General features: G+C 44.6%; 1 protein-coding gene across 1 annotated transcript in view; it reads right to left on the reverse strand.

Moving 5' to 3' along the window:
* Positions 1-22990, reverse strand: part of grin2aa (glutamate receptor, ionotropic, N-methyl D-aspartate 2A, a) — a 115366-nt gene that overhangs the window by 88966 nt on the left and 3410 nt on the right. The window contains exon 2 of the mRNA XM_062408992.1: positions 16019-16522. Within this exon, the coding sequence (XP_062264976.1) occupies positions 16019-16519 (501 nt within the window). The 5' untranslated portion in view covers positions 16520-16522. The remainder of the gene's footprint in view (positions 1-16018; positions 16523-22990) is intronic.

Here is a 22990-nt window from a genome sequence, read left to right on the forward strand (position 1 = left end):
CCTCTCTCTCTGGATCTGTGAGCCTTTCAAAGACAGAGGAAAGTTTGTGTGTGGGTGAGGCCTGTTGAAGGTTGTGTTGTTTTCAAGGTTCCTGCTCTGCTTGCAGTCACATATTCTTTCAGATGCAGCGTGTGTTTGTGTGTGTTTGGTGTGTGTATGTGTGTGTGTGATGTGGGTGGGAATAGACACTAAGCTGCGAGGACTCACTGCGAGGACAAAAAATATATATCCCCATGTGAGCGGGCTGCTTTCTGAGGGTTTTGGTTTTAATTAGGTTGAGGTCGGGGATTCACTCTGGACCTGAACAACAAGCACCGTAAAGATCAGAGTAGAGGTGCACTCCAAATGTAGGGGCAACTGGTTGAAATGATGGCCCGAAATGATGGCCCCGATCTCCTACACCTGAAAGAGACTTCTCAGCTCACAAACTAGAACTAGGATGCAACAAGTTTATCTGACCCAGACACAGACATTGGATCATTAATGAAAGAGAATAATAGAAAGCCGGTGCTCATATCCATATCTCAATCTTTCATTGAGTTGTATGTGTCTTCGGATGCGTGTGTGTGTGGTGTCTCAGTGTGTGTTTGTACAATTACGTACACGGTTGAATTGTAAAGTACAAGTAACAAAACATGTCAATAGAGTACATCTTCTGAATTCCAAGTTTTCGCCTTTATTACGTTTGTTATGGGCTGAAAATAGGTTCATGCAAATAAATCACGTGTTCAGAAGCTACATTTAAACATATATAAGTAAACAATTGCAATATTAGTTTTAAAATATCAATCTCAACCTTTTGATGCCAACATGCAATATTCGCTGGTGACTGGTGCTGAGGTAAAGTTTGGTTTGGTTGCAGCATCTCCTCTAAATGCTATGCAGACCAATATCATACGAGGAAAACTATTACAATGGGTTTTACAGTAAATCATTAAACTCTCATTTGCACCGTTGACTTGTTTATGAGATAAAGAGGTAACAGGGAAAACAATTTTTTTTGCGATCGCGCCACAGATGAGCCGACTGCGACGATTCCTCAGAAGGTGACAGGAACAAAGTTGCTAATTAACTGGGGAGAAGTCTCCGGCTCGAATGGGTTTCTGGAACCTGGGTTTGTGCACGGCAGAGTCGCGACATCAGCCTGTGAATAAATGACACGTTCTCATTGAGACGAGTGAGCTGCCGAGACCCAGAGCTCGTTTCTCCTTTGTCTCTGTGCTTCACGAAACAGAGAGTTATAAAGAGCTGCAGCAAACAGACGTGACAGACAACAGCGGGAACAGGACTCCACTGAGAGTAGAATGAAATATAATACAGTATATAGACAGAGATATGTGCAGATGCTAATTCACACATGAGCACAGGCTCAACTGTGTCTGAGTTCATTGAGGGACACTTAAAGGAGAGAAAATAATGAGATCTTCAGGATAAGTTGTAAGATTATAAAAAGAAACTCATAATATTACCAGGATACAGTCATAATGTGAAGCTGTGTGACATTTAGAGGGGGGGTATCAGAAGATCAGCATGTCCCCTGCATTCAAATGATTCAGAGCATCTTGTTAAGTTATCCTTCAGTATAAGTTGCTCATCAGCAGCACATCATCATAGTGACTATTTAGCAGGGGTTTGTATTTTCTGATATTTTTTTGTATTAAGTTTTAAATATTTGGAGCCAGAAGAAGTTGAATTCTGTGAAGCAAACGTTCTCCTGAATTTTGTTTTGGTAATATTGTGACTGCAGTGCACAATTACAAATGGTGATGTTAAAAGTTTAGTGTTTTCTCTTGGCTACATCAGTCATCTTCCCTTTCAACACACACCGGGTTTGAATGCTAAATGAATTTCTTCAGCTGGCCTTGCTCTGCAGTGACAGCACTGCAATGCCATCTTTTGTGTGTGTGTGTGTGTGTGTGTGTGTGAGAGTTTCTGCAGACTGCAATAAATTACAGCTAGTGTACTGCAGGGGGGGGGGGGGGGCAGACCATAGTTCAATGAGGGAGCTTTTATTCTTCATCAATCGCTAACTGTGCTTAACAATCGTGTAGTTGTGTGTGTGTGTGTGTGTGTGTGTGTGTGTGTGTGTGTGTGAGTGTGTGTGTGTCATGCAGGATATTCACACATCCAACACATTCACACAGGGTAACATAATGTGTTCAATCAAATCCTTTATAAAGTTTGCCTTTATCTGTGTGTGTGTGTGTGTGTGTGTGTGTGTCCGTCAAGCCACTAACAGTGCCCCATCCTTTTTGTCAAGGCTGGACTGAACCAACATCTCAAATAAACACACACGATCAGACACACAAATGAAAGAGTGGTCACGTTGTAGCCCACACGCTCAGGCCAACACACTAATACACAAAAAAGCCACCTCACCGTGACTCTTCATCTTAACGTCTCAATGGACTATTCAAAAGTCAGAGATGTTGATTAATTCAAATCCCTTAATAACAAACACCGGTCTCTATTCATTCAGGAGATTCAAGCACAGACAGCCAGGGTCGGCCCTGCAGGCAGAGCGTGGGCTTTACCGCAGTGAGGAGAAGAAAGGATCTCTCCTCTCAAGGACGGCTTACCTAAGCGATCACAAAGTGATGGTTCACCTGGAGATGATGTCGAGAGGAAGTTCATTGTGAGGACGAAGAGTTGGTTTGTTGAGAAGTTGTGTTAAAAGTGGTATTTGGGGCAGTGTGCAGAGCGGAGTGTGGTACTGCTCAGTTATGACCCTCAAATTGTTAAATGAGATATTTGCATTTAATTCAATGGGCTCCAGCTCCTGTGTAGCTTTCAAAGGATAAGTGGTATGAAAGGATGGATGTATGACAAGATTGAAAACTCTACTTTAATGTAAATAGGTGCCAACCACCTGCATTTAGCCAGCAAGAGTTAAGCCTTACCCTAAAATAGGTCAAGAAGAGTGATACAAGTTTAAATGATAGAAAGAGGTATAAAATAAAATAATATCTAGGATTTCAGAGGAAATGAAGTCAAACCTAAATAGTGAAATAATCGTGTCAATTTATCAGAATGCTGTTTTAAAGCCATTCTCCACCCTTTCATCAATAAACTTCTAAATGATGAATTATTCCTAGTCATGTACATAAACATGCAAATAGGTTTAAGGCACTTTTACAGGAAGCAACTGAGACACTTTAAGGTTGAAGACAGAGGCGGTGGTCTAGTGGCAGAAACTTGGACTATGGGCAGAGAAGGTCTCTGGTTCGACTCCATGGAGAGACAACAAAAGACGAACCTGGATTGATCTTTCCAAAAATCCAAGAGGATTGTCCCTACCCTGTCTAGTGCCCCTGAGCAAGGCACCTTACTCACCTTAGAGGATACATTTACCTACCATTGCATGAGTGTGTCTATGCATGTCTGTGCATGTGTTTGGTATAAATAAACGTATCTTAACATCAACAAACTCTTCATTGTGACACTTCTTCCCTCATCGGCACCAGCTAAAATATTTTTCCTACTCAATGGTAAAACATAGTGTTTTAGAAAAATCCCTCACTAATAGGTGTGTCAGTTGAATTTCATTGTTTTTATAATGAACCCTAAATGTTTGTATCTCCTTAGATTTGTATTGCATGTTTACCTCTTACTTTTTCCTACTGGTGCTTCTTATTTTTCATTTCCCCTCTGCTGTGTTAATATGGCTGATTACCTCGCTGTGGGACTAATAACGGATGATCTTATCTTGTAGAGGAAGCCCAGGCAGCTCAATGTTAAGGTTACACTGCTGCGAGCTGCTCTGCGCAAAATACGACTTGTACAATTTCAATAATAAAATCAAAACACCTCCTCCTCTCCACAAACTCTTTCTCTATCTCTCTACCTCTGCTTCCCCTTCTGGATTCTCTCCCTCTCCTCCTCCTCTCTCAGGTGTTCAGCAGGTAAAAACCCCATTTCCCAGTTCCCCTCGGGGAGCGCTGACCTAACTGCCGGAGGTCCCCGGAGCCCCGGCTAACTCTGCAGACCCATTTGTCAACGTTGACCCTGAAACACTCCCTCTTTCTCCACCCGCCTCCATCCATCTTCCCTCCCTTCCTGTGCGTTCTCTCCTCCTCTGGTACTCCTGCTATTTTTAAATCCTCCCCACATGTCCTGCTGAACGCCCGTCCACCTAAAAAGGCAATAAAGCACAGAGGGCTGGATAAGATGGACAGAAATGGGGAGGATAAGGGAGCAAGACAAACAAAAAGATGCCAGAGAGAGACGGAGGACAGATATAGACGGAGGAGCTGAAGGGAACTGGAACACTTAAAAGAACATACTTTATTTAAGAGACTTTTAACAGCCATCGCTCCACTGTGTACATTATTCTTACAAGAAAAAGCTGTGGGTGACATAATACGTTTTAACAATGACTCAAATGAATGTGAGAAACATGAACCGTCTCTTTTTGGAAAATCTTTGAATTTTCATTATGTATTATAACTACATGAGCCTGATTCCCATTGGATTGTTCGTTGGCAATTTAAAGATATAAATATACTTAACCTTTAACATTTTTATACAAAATAATCTAAATGGGAGGCGTTTAGCATCCAATTACCTGATGAATGAAGAAAGATTGACACACCAATTGAAATTGATTATTTACATTTTTCTGAAGAAGTGGCCTCGTCACCTTGAGTAGCCGACTGATCTGAGGTGCTGGTAATAGGAGAGGCTGTGTACAGTAATTACAGTGGGGGGGGGGGGGGGGGCTGGGGATTTAATAGGATGTGCACAGGCTATTCTCAGTAAAAGCCTTATCGCTAATAACCACACACTATCAACTTAATTAAAGGCTGCTTCTTTAAAAGCCGCCTCAGCCTCTCTCAGGTTCTCCTCTGCCCTTTTATCTTTAACTCTCTGGTTTCTTCTAGTTGCGTCGTTCTCCGAGGAGAAAAGGTGTTGAGTCACTCTTCTGGCCCGTTCTCCTCCCCCCCCCCCCCCCCCACCTCTCCATCTTTGAAGTCAGCTGAATCCCATACAGCCGTACAATCTAAAGGCCAAGAGCTCACTGCGCCAGTTACATGATGTGACACGACACTTTAAGGACTACATATCAAGGGCCGCGCTGTTAAAAGAACCCAGAGTGCTGAGACAAGTTGCAAATGACCTGAAAACTATAAATAGTTCTCTCCCACAAAAAGAAAAGTAGCTCGCTCGCTGCGGAATTTAAATTGGGAAGACAAGAATGCAGAGGGACACATTTCAGAGCTGACGGAGGCTGCGTTACAAGCTTCTGCATAACGGTGTCCTGCAGAGTACTTACACGTCATGTCACTGTCACACTGACTTACAGCAAACTATGTCCCTTACATGTTCAAGTGCAAGATGCAGTGCATGTTTCATACTTTAACTGGACAAGGAAAGTGCTACTCAAACATTAGGGAACGACACGTTAAAACACAGAGGGATAGGAGCGTGAGCGGAGAGAACCCGGCTGCGCTGGTACTCTCAGTTTTCACAGGGTTGAAAGTTTGTCATGTTTGCGAAGGTGCAGCACTTGTGGCGGTCGGTCGACGGTCGCACAAAAGGATATTGTGGGTTTCCGGTCAGGCTCGACAAGGCCTCTAAAGTTGTCTTTCATGTTAATGGACACGAGGCAGCTTCCTCTCTTTTCTTCTCTTAACTGAAGTTTTGAGGGCAAAGTGCCGGCTGCATGGACGGAGAGAGCGTGGCGGTGAGGAGGAGAGGAGGAGAGGAGGAGAGGAGGAGAGGAGGAGGGTGACAAATAAACTGAGTGCCCCAATAAAACATGAATAATGCTGTTTTCCTGAGAGCCCCCCCGCGGTGCTCGCAGCTTGTTCGCTGCTTATCACACAGGGACGTACTTACAAGTCGCCCCTTTTTATTCCACCCATCCTCCCTCCCTCCATCCCTCCATCCCTCCATCCATCCATCCATCCATCCATCCATCCATCCATCGACTGTGCTACTTCGGAACAATTAAGGTTGACTTCATGCTCCACGGGGCTTTCCATCATAATGGAGAGACGAGTGAAACAAGGAAGAGGCTCGTCGGAGGGATATTTAATTCATGTCACTCTCACCGCCTGCATCGCTCCGCTCCCTGTCTTTTAGCACAGCTCACTGCCCCCAACATGGTGCAGTGCTGGGCTAGGCTACACTGCGCTAACGCTAAGAGAGAAACTCTGGTCCATTTTAATGGACTTGTGTTGCTATGCTGGAAGGATTCGACGCAGGCGAGAGGAGCAAACCAGCCCTGCTCTAACATGACTGTGCTCGTTCACTGAAAACACTGGACTAATGCGGCCACAGCCTTCTGCATGGCTGTGTGTGCATCGCATGTATATATATGATCATGTGTGTGTGTGTTTGTGTGTCCTCTTGAGAGCCAGAAATAGATATAGGACGCAAAGGAATGGGAGGAAAAAATATTTTTTTAAAGGCAGCGCCATTAAAGAAAAGGATCGCTGCGTCGCTTTGTTCTTGAAACCTAAAGCGGCGGACGGCATGGGACACAGCTTTGTTAAGTGCCTTGTGTGTGTGCATGTGCGTGTGTGTCTGTGTGCGTGTGCGTGTGCATGCACATGGAGAAAAAGGGGAGCGTGGGGTAAAGCTGTTGCCAGCTCCTTTCGACACGGCTTTGTTACAGGGGACAAAATCTCCCACCACAATCTTGAAACACTTAACATCGAACAAGATGGAAGGGGGGGGGGGGGGGCAGATAGACTTTCAAGATTAGATGAGAAATGTGGATGAGAGGTGGGAGAAGGATGGAGAAAAGAAAGCTTCAGGTGGAATGGACCTGGTTGGATGAAATAAAAAACACAGAACTCCGCAAAGACTCTGGTGTCTGGAAGATTTAAATAGGACGACATGCACTATAATAAAAACACCAAATGAAAGCTGATATGGTTTAGATATATTTTTTAATTCCCTTCGAAATATCCTTAAATCTTAAATTTGACCACCTCCTAAATCTTCCGATCATAGGGAACAATCACATTTTAAGTACAGTGATCGTCTGCTTTATCAGCCACCCATCGTTTACCCCCGGTGTCTCCAGCTCATCCAATTAGATCAAACTCAACTCAAGTGACTGACCTCCCAGCACAGAGGATTTTAATTGAAATCCCAAAGCGGCTCAGAAAGAGAAGACGGTGTTGTAGAGGAAATGAAAAAAAATACAGATAATTGCTGAAACACGCTGAATGAAATGCACCAATAACCACAGGACAAAGAAAGTTTGCTGCAGTGGAGCGAGAGAGAGAGAGAGAGAGAGAGAGAGAGATAGAGAGAGATGCTGAAATGTGAGGGCACATGATGCAACCTTTATCCACTCAGCATATCCAGCCTCATATCAGCTAATAACGAAGCTCCTGCATTAAAGGGTCCCAGGCTTCCCCCTATATTACCGATGCCGAGGCCTGAGCCCATAAACCGTCGAGCTGGCCCCATTCCCATGGCTGCCATTTTGAATTTACATCGCTCTCAAGTTTGGGAAACTCTCAAGTAGATTGTGTAGCATAAAACAAAATCTCACACAGCAACTAAATGTGCGAACACAGCAAGTGGATTAACAAGCCCGGCCAGCACAAACTACGGCTAAGTACTTGTAGCCGCAGTATGAGGAAGACGAGGAGGAAGTGCATTGTGACGCGTGTGCGACTCTAAGTGGTGTCGGAGTGTGAGTGGAGTCCTGAGTGGCAGAGAAGATGAGACGCAGAGGAACGAGTGGAAAAGACAATCATTCATGATAAAGAGGTAAATTCAACGACCTTTCGTGAAGTGTTGAATCCACAAGAGGGCAGTGAAGAGTTCCTTCACACATACAGACAGTGGAGGTTGTGTAAAGAACCAGTGATTGTTTGACCATGTACGAAGTAACCAGCTGCACTGCCCCCCCCTCGATTGCTGGAGGTACTGCTCCACTTGTGATCCCAGTAAACAAATCTCATTTAAAACCAATCTCTAATTTAACATCGCTTTAAGGCACTTCTCACTGTTGATTTAAAACTTTCTTAATCTTTGTAGGTTTGTTGCACTTTACTCAAACTAATTCTGCTATTTTGTTGTTTAGTGTTTTTCTAGAATATAACATGTGAAGATTTTAGTGGTAAGAAACCAAAATAATGGAAACACAAAGTAATGGACTTATGGACACACTCCCAGAGCTGTGAATATGGCAAAATACAAAGGGGTACACTCTTTATTTGATTCCTGCCACATGTGGTTTTAACACAGCCCCCACAGGACTTGATTTGGTGGGTCAAAGCAGTCATCAGCTTCTTAGTGGCTGCAGCTGCAGGCCGAGACAGGTGGTGACCTTTCAACCTTTATTATTAAAGAACTTTCTAAACTATCCATCCTGAACAAGCTGTTCATCTACACTCACCATCTGATTGTCAGTGTGTCTGAAGAAATACACTCTCATCCTTCAGATCAAAATCCCTCAGGCAAAGTCAGCTGCTATTTACCTGTGTGCATCTCTGGAGCTCGACAGCAGGAGGCAATCGTACAGTCTGAAGAATCCAGCTCTCACTCACGTCCCTGTCTCTCTGCCTCCACTGTAACCGTGACTGACAAGTCCTCCTGAAAGATGCTCCTGCTTAATAAGTAGCTGTCGCTCATAATGAAGCCGTTTGCAGCGCCTACCGGGAATTATGATCCAATGAGGTTCCACGGCTTAAAACCTGAGTGTAGACAATTTAATCAGACAATTTCACCGTTCAGAAAATGAGGGAATGTGTCTTTGAAGGCTTCACGCTGATGCAATTGCCTCGTGACACGAAGATGAGGAATGAAAAGACTTCCGCAGGCAGCAACCGCATGCCCGTGTTATCTGTATATTAGTCAGGCTTAAGCTGAGACGACAAAATTCTCTCCTCCAAAGCTGTGATCGCTGCGTTCTTCTCCACGTGCGTCTTCAGTCTCTCCGTCGCCGGGCTCATGTTATATTTACTGTGGGGTGTTTCTTTCGGCTTATGGCGGCTGACGAGAGTCAAGTCAAGCAGATCAGAAATTCAATTTGCTGCTGAGACACTCGGGTTAATCAACGAGAAACACATACAAAGATGGATGGACGGACCCGCCCCAGAACTGTGCACACACATTAGTCTGACAGTCACACACACACACACACATAAAATAAAAAGCACACAAGACAAACAGACAAGAGGATTACTCTGATGTTAGCGGGGCGGCTGTTTGTTTATCCTTGTAACGACAACACCGAGCGACGATGCTTCACACAAACACTTGCAGGTTGATAACAACACGTGGTCACAACAAAGAGTTTGAGTCGATGTTAACGCTACAGCTCGGGCGTTCAGTTTTTACAATGCCGACAATTGAGGAACCCACCGAGCACGGACACAACACTGCAGCTATTAAAAGATATGAATTCCGAAAAATGTGTGAACAATTAGGAACAACACTAAAAGCTCTCAAATCTCTCCATCTTTCCCTGTTGAGATCCTCTTCTGCGTGTATGGCATGTCTTTTTTATCCGGAGATGTTTTGAATTTGTTTTATTTAAATTATGCATCTGGTCCACTCTCAGTCTCTCGCTGTGAACACTCGCACATTCTCCCGACACTGTAACTGCAGGAAAGTATCTGACTCTGTCCCTCACACACTGCCCCTCCACGTGATTTCAGGAGAATGTCCGGAGTTCATGTCGGAAAGCAGCTCACTGCAGCATCTCTCAAAAAGAGGTTGATTCATTCAATGGAGGAAGACAAGGAGGACTGAGAAGTGGCAGAAAGATGAAAAGGGGAAGATGAAGTATGGAGATTAGAGACCAAAGTAAATGCCTCCATGAGTGTTACATCAAAATCAATTAACATCCTCATTTAGCCATCACATTATGCAGAGTTAGTCCTCTCATCTCGTCTCAAGCCTTTGTCAATTAATTTAAGAGTGGAGAAGATGCTCTGGATAGTCTGGGTCATAACTTTTACTTTCACTATGCCAGGGCGACCCATTCGTTGGGTTTTATTACTGAAAGTGGCTTTCACAGCTCATGGCCCGACTCGTCTACCTGGCCAGCAGCTGTCACTGTTAAGATGCTCTCTCTCTCTTTCTCTCTCTCTCTCTCCTCGTGTGTGTAATATGCAACTGTGAGTGTGTTGCTGCAAACTCAATAAACTGCTGCTGCTGCTGCTCCGGAGCCTGAAGCTGAGGCTCTCCTGAGGGAGGCAGAGCGGAGAGGAGGACTCACGAAGAGGAGGAGGAGGAAGAGGAGGAGGAGAAGAGGGGAAAAAGGGAGAAAGGGTTGGTTCAAGAGAATGGGAGGAACAGGGAGCGAGCGAGTGAAAGATACGCACAGTTTCCCTAAATGTTCGCTGCACAGATAAAAACTTTCTTTAACTTGAAATAAACGTCTTTCAGGAAAGTAAGAGAGAAGAGGAGGGGGGGGAACACAGTCGTAGAAAGAGCCAACAGCTCTATTTCCTCTAGTCCCACAGATTCATTCAAATCGATGCCCGTTGAGGAGTGAGAGGCCATTTCTCGTCTGAAAGACAGCTGCACGCCGCTATTGGAATAAAACACACACACACACACACAGAGGAAGTGCACACACACACAAACACACACAAGAACATTTTCATATGCACAGTGACATACAGGCACCAAGAAGCGTTACCATGGGAATTTGACTGAGGACAATCTTACCGAGTTAATAGGATATGTGACAACAAGCAAGTGATGTTATTATCGCTGTCTGGGCGCACACACACACACACACACACACACACACACACACACAAATTACCTTCATGGGCATGATATTGATAATCTACTTGCACATAAAAAGACACGTGTGCAGTACTGAGAGGGCTCATCCATATTTGTGCACAAAAACACACACACCCACACATCTGGAGCATTTCCTGAACAGAGGTGTGTAACAATGCAGCTGATGACACTCTCCTTAAACGAGTGTGATTTAAACCCAACAAAAACAAACACATCTTCACAGTAATTGGACAAACTCCCGAACAGTATCATGACGATATTCATTATCCAGTTCCTCTCTCTCTCTATCTGCTTCCACTCTGATTTGTTGTTTGACACGAGCCGGCAGCAACAAACATCAGAGTGTGTGTGTGTGTGTGTGTGTCTGAGTGTGTGTTTGTGTGTGTGTTTGTGTGTGTCTAATGATACCGCCTGGGGGGAGACAACAACAGGAATGGATGAATAATGCCCTTTGATCACAATAACACCACACACACACACACACATGCACACGCACACACAAAATTGCTACTACTATGTTAATGTTGGCACTAACACTGTATGTGCGTATCGCTGGTTTGATATTAAAATAAACTTTTACAGCCTCCAGTCACATGCCGCCATGACAGCTGCCTATACACACACACACACAGACACACACAAGATCAGAACACACTGGTAATTATCATGGGATCCATGGGCAAATGTCACCATTACGGGTCAATAGATTACACAAATACACTTGAATCACGATGATGTGTGTTTTTCTGTGTGAGTGTCGTTACTCTGTTAAACAAAGTTACAGTGGCTGATAGAGTGAAGCTCTAATGGGACCAGTGACACTTTCCTGCTGATAAGTGAATGTCCATCTGTCCCTCGATTTCCTCCACAACCACTCGTCTGGTCCATTTCAAACCCTGCTCGGTGTGTTTCTGAGAGCGGGGGGGGGGGGTGCAGTGTCCGCTGTAACGAGCAGCAGTCAAGACCCCCCCCCCCCCCCCGACTCTCACCACCGCCCAATCACACTGATGCATGGCCACCTTCTCATTTTTGGTTTTGACACGTTATGATTGACACCTGAGAATGACTTGCGTTTGTATCTGTGATGTTTTGGCTTCATTTCTGGACAGAAGACGAAACAGGGACGTGTCGACCATCTTTACAAGCTGACCAGAGATCAGTAAACAGGAGTAAGAGTGAAAAAGGTGCTGATCCTTCAACAGAATAGCACAACCAACTCAGTTCAACTCCTAACAACACTGATGGAGAGCTGCAGCATGAGACACTGAGCTGAGCTGACAGAGCTCCCCCACTGATACTTTATTCATCATCATCATCATCATCATGAAAACTGTTTCACTGCGCGCCACTGCACACCCATGGTTCAAGCTGAGTTGAAGATCTGGCCTCCTTCAGGGGAGCGACTCGCTGTCAATGGGGACAGGAGGATCCGGGGATCGAACCGACGACTTTATGAGAACCGAACCCACCTGATCAGGTTGGGTGAAAGGAATCAGATTCCAGGCCTAAAGGCATATTTACATATCTCCTCAGGCTTTGCTTTGATCACTAGTGTATATGAAATCCTCTTTCCACCAAGCGTCTGTTACAATATTCATTAATTTGTCTGAAATGCTGAATAATTAGGATTATTTTCTTTAAGTGGCTCAAGGGATATTTTTGTGTTTGTGTTACACACACACAAACACACACCTGCACTCGTGAGAAGCATTAAAGAGCATCATAATATTTTCTCTTTGAACACACTTCTGTTTTCCTTCAGAAGCAAATTGTTTGTTTTACTGCAGAAGGCAAAACAGAGAAGGATGTCTCCCCTCACTGTTGTTAACACATCTGGAGAATTCACAGCACGATTGTTTTCATGAGGCTCTCAGGCAGGGGGGGGGGGGGGGGGGGGGGGGTATTGACGTGTCCAGTCCGATCAGCGCAGATGTTTCTCCGAGACGTGAGAAATACAGATCGAGTGGCACTCGTGACCAACGTGATCCAGTTGCCATTACTGACCTCGGAGAAAGTCAATCACCATCTAGAGTGACAATTACGTGGAGCCAATCAACAAGCCTCGTCACCCCACACACACACCAACACACTCAAACACAATCACACACACACAATTACACCAGGTGAGGGAATGAGACAGCGCAGGCCTTTTAAAGTTGATGAAGGGAAGGAAAGAGAGGAGAAAAGAATGAAGGTGCAAAGGTGAGAAAAATGAGCAATGAAAACAAAATAATAACTTCTTCCCTGTGAGTTTTAAGGAGCTGCCTGCCTGGTTCCTTCGAGCTGAATCGCTTAGAATGCAGCCGGAGAAGACTTCTTTTCTTTCCTTAATCAATAATGTATTCTTCTCAATACAGGCGAGCGATGCATTATTCAACAAAGCTGAGAGATGTATGGGAGGGACTAACGCAGGCAGATCCTGCGACATTTACCTAATTAATGAATGAAAGACAGGAGGAGGATGGAGGGACGGGTGGGGGGACAGCGCAAGAAGATAGGTAAGAAACTAACAAGAGAGAGTGAGAGAGGAGAGGAGGTTCTTGTTCAGAACGGGGAGGCTCTCGGATAGATTTCTACAAAGGTTCACGTGGAACCGGCTTTGAGTGGAAGTCATCAGCATCGAGAGATTTAGCCTCCAAAGTGACAGGCAAGAGAAACACACACACACACACACACACACACACACACACACACAAAAACACACAGTGCACACAACAGCATTAAAGTATATATATGGGATGTTTCACACACGTCTATGCACACACACACACAAGTGTGAAGGCTTTATCGTGAATAGACAAACACACTGAGGGTCTTACAAGGCGTAATCATTGGAGGCGAAGCTTCTCCCCATATTTCACATGAGGATTAGTGCAAATCTGCATTGAACAGGGCGGCAGAGAGACCGTGCTGCGAACACTTCAGAGGGTAACTATATAAACCTTAACCTACAGAGGGTGAGGAGTTATATCAACTTTAAAAAGGAGCATAAAAGCACTGGGTATAGAATACAGCAGATTGCTAGAAAAATCCTTGTTTTGGATGGAAATGCATTAAAACTGTTTTTAAGTGAGATTTTATATACTCGACACCATCAAAGCTGCTTTTTAATCAAATGAACAAGAACATAAACAGTTAAGCTTACAGAAAAAGTTTAAATGGTGATGGAAAAAAAAACAACTGAAGGATCCAGTGCAAAAAGATCAGTTCTTGCAATTAATCATTAACAGAAAAATGGTCTGCAGCAATTCTTAGAATTGATTAATTATTTATCCAGCAAAAACATTAGTCACTTTAATGATTTGTTTTGTTTTCCAGACACAAAGAGCAACCTGAGGCCAGAATGATTTATTGTGCATTAATATTCATTGATAATATATAAATAGTCAGATGCAGCCCGAATAACAACTTAAAAAGGTGATATTTCCTCCACTTAAATTACTAATTAGTGTTTTGTAAAGATTCTTAATCTCAAAATAATTCAGATTTTGCTCAATCTCGGTAAAGTCACACTTTTACCTCCAGATATCCAACTTGAACTTAAATGTACGACTGGTGTAAACAAACATGACATTCCTCAGGCAAGTCTCCAGATATGCAAAACCTCGACAGTGTTTTAAGATTACAATTTTTGGGGAATCCATCTCATGCACGTCGTGAAAATGACTTCACACACACATTTGGCCCAAATGGCTCTGAGTGTATTTCTGAGCCTGCAGAGTTTGTGAGTGAAAAGGAGAGACACACACTTCAGCGCGTGGTTAGAAGCCAGCAGATAAAGACAGAGAACATGTGGAGGAAGAAGGAAAAAAGGGAGAAAGAAATCAAAGACGAAGGCAAAGTGTTGGGTCGAGCCCTTTAAAGAGAATTATTTTCTGAGGAAACACTCCTGCTGTCCAGAAGATGAATCACTGCTGTTTCAATGACACTCACTGACAGGGGGTATGAGGAGGGTGTGTGCGTGTGGGGGTGCGTGTGTGCGTTGAAATTGGGGGTGTGTGGCAGGTGCCAATCAGGACATTCTGTAATTCCCCAGCACTCAGCCTTCGCCTGAGCTCGAACAGAGGTATTATCCCTCACCCTCTTTCCTTTCACCATTTCTCTGCTTCCCCATCTCCACATTTTCCATTCCAACACTCTCCTCCTCCCATCTCCTCCTCCCAACACCTACCACCTTCTCTCCTTCCTTCCTCATCCTCCATGAAACGTTGCCACACGTTGCATGTGCGTGTAAACAAGTGTGATCATGAATGCAAAGTTCCAAACCGATCTCTACTCTGAAAGTTGTCAGGGTCAGGTTTGGTTGGAAATCAGGAGATTGCTTTGAGGCATTAAACAGGGAGAAGGATGCTTCTCCTCCAGTGTGACTGGAGCTCAAGGTTTTCTTGCACTCACAGATCTTAGAGAAAGAAAATGTTCTGCAGGAGAAGAGGAACAAGGACAAGCACTACCTTTGACAAAAGAGAAAACAGATAACTCAGCCTTGCCATTGTTTCAATTGTGCACACCAAATAATCGACGATGACATTGACGGTTCTGTATTCTCTCTGTGGAGCATCTTTACGGCTCGTCCTGCTCACACGGTGTCTGCTAAGCCTCCTTTGATCTTCTGGACAAATAACACAGATAAGAACATCCTCGTTGTGAGCGCGACGACTCCCGGGAGCCGAGCGCCGCCTCGCGAATCCACACCGTCACGAGCCGTTCATCTCCTGCCATGGAAAGTTCAAAGTGATTGGCAGACGAGGGGGCATCCCCTATTCAAGTGTGAGACCCTGTCACAGATCAGCCACCTACATCTGAGGGAATCCTGCACAATGAGAGGCTCCTGTAGCTCACACGCACAAACACCTCCTACTCGCTCACCGCCCGTCCTCTTTAGTCATCCCTTCTTCTTCCCTTTCAACCTCACTGCGGATGCTTACCCTCCTACTCCACTCTTCTTCCCCCACATCGTCTCCTTTCCACCAATGCCCTCCCACTTCCTCCCTCTGTTTTCATTGTCTAGAGTTAAGCCGCACCACTATCTGTGAGGGGCAGCTAGCAGACAAGGCCCCCCCCACGCTATGTTAGAATTACAGGATGGTATAACCCTCTGGCAGTCTGTCTGGAGCAGCAACAGCCTGATATGTAAAAGCTGACAAGTGAGGGTCTGATTTTCTCGGTTCAGCAAAGTTACACAGACAGAACTATCAGCAAACCGCTCGCAACCACAGCAATTCATCAATCATACCTGTATTCATGCACAAATCATCCATCCACCCAATATTCTCCTCTCACTCCTCCGTACCTTATCAGCCATGATCATGGACGACCCTCCGTGGATGCCGAGGATGGGTATGAGCGCCTGCGTGGAAATAAAATCCAAAATCTGGGCGATGGCCTCCTGGTCGGTGCCATCCCCAAACACCACCCCGTGCATCTTGGTCCCGGACATCAGGTCGCACATGTGAGTGATGATGCTCTTCGGGTCGGTCTCGTTGACCAGCAGTGTGACCACATTGACGTCAATGGGGTCCTCCTTGCTCCACAGCGCCCGGATGTCCCTCTCGGAGATGTAGCGCGTGCGTCCCAGGATCACCGCAATGTTCAGGACCGGCACTTTGTCCGAGGCGCCGCCAGTCCGCTGCTTCTGGGCCACCACAGGGTCGGCGAACAGGGTCACCACCACCAGGAGGGCCAAGAAGAGCAGCGCGCTGTTCCTACCACTGCTGCTGCTCCAGCTGCTGCTCCTTCTACTCCTCCTCTTACTCCTTTTGCTGCTGAGGGACATTCTGCCAAACCACTTCATCCCCTGCACGGAGAGAGCATGAGGAGGAACAGAGCAGATGAAGACAGATCAAAAGGAGATGGGGTGAAGGGAGAGAGTAGCGTGAAAAAGAAGATGGCAGGGGAGAGAAAGACAGGAGAGATAAATTGTTAATGCACAATTCTTTCAGCCGAACAAATTCAGGTGGCATCTTTCTTTTTTATTCACCTCCTTCTCAGCAGCGTTATTAGACATATAAACCATGCGGGGAGGGAGACGGCCTTGAGAGGAATTTGCGGAGGGGTGAGAGAAAGAAAAGATGACTAACAAGTATATTCTTTATGGTCACGACAGCCAAGATCAGGAGCAAGCTGTGCTATTTGGAAGAGGCAGGCAGAGATTTGCACAGTTTATAAATGTAATGTCTTAACACTCCACCTTCAGGAGGGATTGACGCACAACCAGTTAGGAGGAAGCCGGAGATACAGAAATAGAGAAGCTGTGCTGAGCAGTTTTGTACTTTGGAGGACAACATAGTTATTTCTTTATTATAATGTGTGTCTCACCACATGGAAAAGGGTTTTTTTTGGGCTCTTTCATACAAATGAGGGCTTTTAATCTGTCTGTTGCTTGGGACAAAACTCTGGTACAGATTAATGGTTCCCAGGTGACATCTCCTAGTTGACGTCCCCATTAGTGTCACAATATGTGGTTTGGAATGAAATGTCTCAACAGCCATTGGATGGATTACCATGACATTTCACATTCATGTCCCACTCCGGCTCCCATTAGTATCTGCAATACCTTTAATGATCCCTTCGCTATTCATGAAGCGCCACCATCAAGTTAAAATTATACTCCGTCCGGTACTTTCGCTCACGGACGACTTCCGTGCACAGCTAATGACACCATCAGTGTGTTGTCCCTGTTTGTTTAATGCAGCTTAGAGAACGTTTGCATGTGAGCGACAGAAGTGAGACGGCAAGGTTAGCCAGAGAATTAGCATCGAGGGCAATGGCCAATATTTTGGGCCTTGTTGAGATATTACTTTGGATGTGTTTCAGGTACAGACCACTTTGAGCAAAGCCCCTAAAATCGTGTCTCTTGCCTGTGGATTCTGCACATTGACACACAGGGTTTAATTTAATATATAACCAACATTTCAAAAGGTGGAGAAACCACTCACAGCTTTATAGCAGGATTCAAAAGGATGACTCAAACACTGTCCTCGCTGCACAGAACCTACTCTTATAGATTCACTCGTGGGGTCACCATAAAAAAAACTGTAGAAAAGTAGAAAAACTTTACAGTCTGACAACTGCATAGATAGAACTGTAAAGTTTGATAAATTGCCTGACATGAGGGACACCATGTAGTAAACACAACCCTATTGGAAATGTATGGTAAGTTTTGTCAAATACAAAATCTCTGCCCATCCGTTGAGGAGCTGTGATGTAACTAGGGAATAAATCAATAAATCAGGTTCAGGTGGGACACACCTGCTGATGCTGGGTCGAGCGTATCCTCACCTGACATTTACTAGATTCTTCTATAGATGATTCAATTCAAAGAAGTGGAGACACAACGGTCAAATGCACAAGAGTTCCATTCGTCTCCCTGGAGGTAAGTGAGTTACAAATTACATAAAGGCTGAAAAGGACAGACTAATATAAGTCAGAGGGCTATAAATAGCTTGGGATGCCAGCTAGTGTTCTCTTGTGTGTTTTTTTTTTGAAGTAGCACTTCAGGCCCCGGACAGGGAGGCAGAAGGTGGGGGAGGGGGGAGGTGAGGAGTGGGAGTCTCTCAGTTGAAAGAACCGTTTGAGCGTGTGTGTGCGTGAGAACGTGTCCATGAAAGTGAGAGTCAGGTGAGATCGTGACAGTGGTTGTTCTGCAGGAGAGCAAGGGGCCATCCTCACAGCACAATCTCCACATCACGACAAGAGGCAACACTCGCCGGCCTCACAACCTAATGCTCAGACAGCATGAAACACTGAGTGAGAGCGTGTGTGTTGGTTTACCATCATGTGTCGGACATATGAGCAGGTGTGCCCGACATCAGAGCGTGAGCGGGATCAGAAAGGCACGAAGCATACGGTCGCATAATGCGTCAGTGGGCACCGGTGAAGATTTATGGATTCACCGACAGGACAGCATGTGTTTCTGTGTCGCCGCAGAGCCGCTAAGCGCATGATTGATTCCCAGGAGCTGTCGATTATCATGTCACAGTTGGAGACGGAGCAGATTTAAGCACAGGATCATAAGACACTTGTCTCATTTACAAAGCGCCCCTACCTATTAACATAATCGACAAAACAACACAGCAGGACGTCCACTTGTTGCCAGTCGACGTATTCACCACAGATCTAATAGCCGCCGTGGACGTGCTGCGGTTTCACTCCTGCTTCTTTGTCAGTTTGTCTGTTGGTGAATGAGATTTCTGAAAAAGTATTCGGGATTTAGATCAGATGTGGTTGATGATAAAAAAAGATAGTTTCTGGTGCAAATGTAGACTCTTCAATTTGTTTTAATTGCATGGTTTTTAACTTTATTGTTTTGATGTTGTGCATTTACTTTAATAACAATATAATAATTGAATACCAATAAAATCACTCATATTTCTACCTTTCTGCATTGGTATATATATATATGGATTTACTGTTATAAAATGAATAAATCCTAAAATATCTCATTTTGACCTGTGGCACATCTGTGACTTCAAGTTTTAGTCTCCATGCAGGTTTTAGTGTGAAGCACCACTGACCAGCTGAGCAGCTGTGGCTCAGGAGAAGGGATCGTTAATATACAAGAAAGTCAGGGGTTTGATTTCCGGCACTCCCAGTGCACATGCAAGATACAGAGGCCCCTAATTGTGCCTGATGGCTGTTCAGTGAGCAAGTGAAGGGTGTGTGATGGAAAATATGCTGAATGAGTAAATGTGACCTGAAGTGTAAAACACTTGTAGTGGTCATCAAATCTAGGAGAGTGCTAAATGAATCAAATTTACCTGATTTCTAGGTATTAATTGAATATATATTGAAGTATAAATTAACATGAGAATATGTTTTGCTATGTAATGTATGTAAAGACAATTAAATAAGGCGTAAATCGTTTTCCAGCCACTGAGAAACGAGGGAACCTTGCAGCTGCATTGTCTCCCTTTCTAAAGCCTGATGACGGCTTTTAGATCATTTCCAGCAGCATTTGTCATAACCTGCGCTTCTGTAATGAAATCGAGACCCCGGTGGAAGACTCTATTGTTGAGTTGAATAATGCACGTGGGCTCAATGTGTCATCCAGTGTTTAACGCGAGCACAGGACTGCTTGTCCCCCCCAACCCTCGTCTGCCCAACGGAGCATAAACACAGTTAGACCTGAGGAGGAATCATCCAGCTCCTGGTCCATTCACTGCAGAGGGAGCGAGCGCACCGACGCCTAATGGATTCCTATTGTCGACATCAAGAAGTCCACGTCTTCCTTTCCCCCAAAAAGCTGTAGGATTACACGAAGACTTGCACTGACAGATTATGAATCATTTAATTCTACAGGGCGGCTTTTTCTCAGCCGGGAAATGAAAAGAAAGAAATATTCACCAAATTTTCTATAAATACAGCATTTCATCGTGAAGTGACTGAAGCTAGCCTGCTTCACACCTTCACACTGACAGGAGATATCTCGGTATAACAACAGTTTATTGTAATGCTTCCCTTACATTTACAAACTGGTCCATGGATTCAAACCAGCAGCTGTACAAGGCGCAGCTAAGCCCACTGAACAGTTCTGGTTCCCCTGTGAGATCTTGCACAACCTCCAGTTGAAAGGACGTCATTATTACAGACTGTGTAGCAGCATGGCATCATGGGAGTCGGGGTTAGGGAGTTGTTTTATTCACGCTGTGCAGCAAACGCCAATAATCCTGAACCAATGGGACCAATTCTAAACAGCTGGGTGCCTAGATGTGTGTTTTTCCTTCAACGTGCGTTGCTCAAGCCGAAATTAAATGTTTGAATACCTTGAATGAAATTAGAGATTATTTTAGGATAATACGAGTACACAAGTATTATTACACGTTATATTTATATTATGAAGATGTATAATTTTAGAAAATCTTGTCAGAGGACCTGAGAAAGACATTTTCCAGACTGTTTGGAAACCAAGTCTTTGCAAACTTTATGATAAAGTTACACAACTTATGTACCAAACACACACGATAGCCACCGGGAAATGTTCCTATGGATCTCTCAACTATTTTCATGAATAAAAACCAGGCGTGACAGAAAACTCCTACAGTCCGTTTCAGGGAAGGTTTCTCAGTTTTATTAAAATAGTCCAACTGGTACCAATTTGGCATTTATGGTCTTTATAGTAACAGGAGAGTCCAGTGTTGACAAGCTTATCTCTCAGTTCCAACGAGTGATGTGGAAATCTGACTAACAAAAGAGTGGTGGGGTGGGGGGGAGTTTTCTTTCCTTGTCTCAACTCTGCAGCATCACAAGGGGATTTCAGGGAGAGGAGGATGCTGGAGTGGGGGGGAAATGCACAGAAGAGGAGGAGGAAGACGGAGGGAAGAAAGGGATATTTGGGGAGAGAGATGCAGACATTGGAGAGAGAGAGAGAGAGAGAGAGAGAGAGAGAGAGAGAGAGGGAGTGAGAATCTCCAGGCCAAATCGGATTGGGGCAGTTTGTCGTCACACAAAAAGGCTCCCGCTTCCTGGCACCACAACAGTAAATGATATTTGGCAGGCACATCCATACTACTGGCTATCGTTCACACACACGCACACACACATACACACACACTTGTATTTCCTCACACAAGGCACAACGTACAAATACTCTGCATATCTACTCTACAGTCTAGAAAACAGTCAGAAACTGAAACACTGTATATTCACTGAAACTTTGCACACGGGGGGGTTTTCTCTCCATGACGTCAGAGGACTTGACGGAGGCCTCCAACGGTAAATCTTTGAGTGCAAAAGAAATACATGTCCCCATAATGTGGCTGAGTAAACAGATGTAGGTCCCCACAATATGAATATTCAAGTTTTGGAGCCTAAGTGTGTTTATACAACAGTCACACACACACACACACACACACACACACACTCTCCGGCACTGAAATCTCTCTTGCTGTAACCATTACCACGATTCCCACGAGGCCTCGCTGCCACAAAGCCCACGTTTCTGGTCCGCACACAACTAGGTTTCACACGCATCAATAATTCAGCTGCATTATCTTTACATGATGATTAATACGATTGCATTTGCTGCTGTGGTCGCATTCCCTCTTCCTTCTATCTTCCCTAAATGGCATTAAAATTAGATTTGCGTAGCGTACACACTCTATGGATATGATTTATTCAAAGAGTCGGTTTGATACTGAGGATGATAAGTGTGTTTTACTATGCCACGGCCCAGCGGACACGCGTGTGTGTGTCTGTGTGCATTCTCTCTTGTTTGTTGAAGACTGACCTTAATGTTGTAATGTTTTGTTTTTTTTCTTCCCTATCTCACATCAGCTCTGAAGTCATTTATCGCCCCCTTATCTATTCACTTATCTGTCCATCCCTCCCTTCATCCTTGATGGGAATGATGGTCATCCGACCATCATTCCTCCATCTTCAGCCGCTGTCTCTCGTACATTTCATACAGTATTTGTGAGTTTATTGTCCGTTTTTTAGCAGCATTACACAAAATCTACCGAACTGATTTACCACAAAACCTGGTGGAAGGATGGGGTGGGGGGAGGGGGGTGTTCAGGGGAGGAAATACAACGTTTTGGGGTGAATCCAGGAATTTATTTTTTACTTTCTTCAACATTGTGAGATGCTTGCTTTTTACATTTTCACAGATTTCTTACGACATAAAAATTATTGAACGTGTGAAATTTGCTGCAGCTCGATTGATTTTACGGGGACTGTTGGGCCGCAGACAGAGGAATACACTCTACTGAATAGTTTTCTGCTTATTTCCAACTCCATTCTCCTCTACTGTCCTTAAATTTACACAATCATCCACTAGAATCCAGAACAAACCACAAATTTAGAGCCCATGACATGTATTTTGTATTTCGGTGGCTTGACGGAGCCATTTTATAAGAAGCCCGCTTTGTTCTTGAAGCAGCTTCTAATGAGGGGAAGTGATTGAGCTGAAGACAAAGAGTCGCTGCTGGCTGTGCACCTGGTGAGAGGCGACGGTAACTGGGAACCAACAAGAGACTTCCTGGAAATGTGCGTGTGTGTGTGTATGTAGCTCCACATATCATCAAACCCACCTCCCCTCCAAGACCAAAGAAATGCTGAGGCCCAATGTTTTTTTCTTTCTCTTACGTAATCCCATCTCCAAGCATCACTCTCAGGTCTGCGTCTCTGCATCAGCAGAATCCAAACAATCATTTCCTTCCACACTCGTCTCATCTTCACATCCTCCTCTTCCTCAACAGAACTCTGCAGGGGATGAATTTGCTCGAACGCCGTCCTTAGGGTTTCAAACTTCCTCCAACACTTTCTC

This window comes from Platichthys flesus, chromosome 16 (assembly GCF_949316205.1).
Source record: "Platichthys flesus chromosome 16, fPlaFle2.1, whole genome shotgun sequence".
Classification (NCBI taxonomy): domain Eukaryota; kingdom Metazoa; phylum Chordata; class Actinopteri; order Pleuronectiformes; family Pleuronectidae; genus Platichthys; species Platichthys flesus.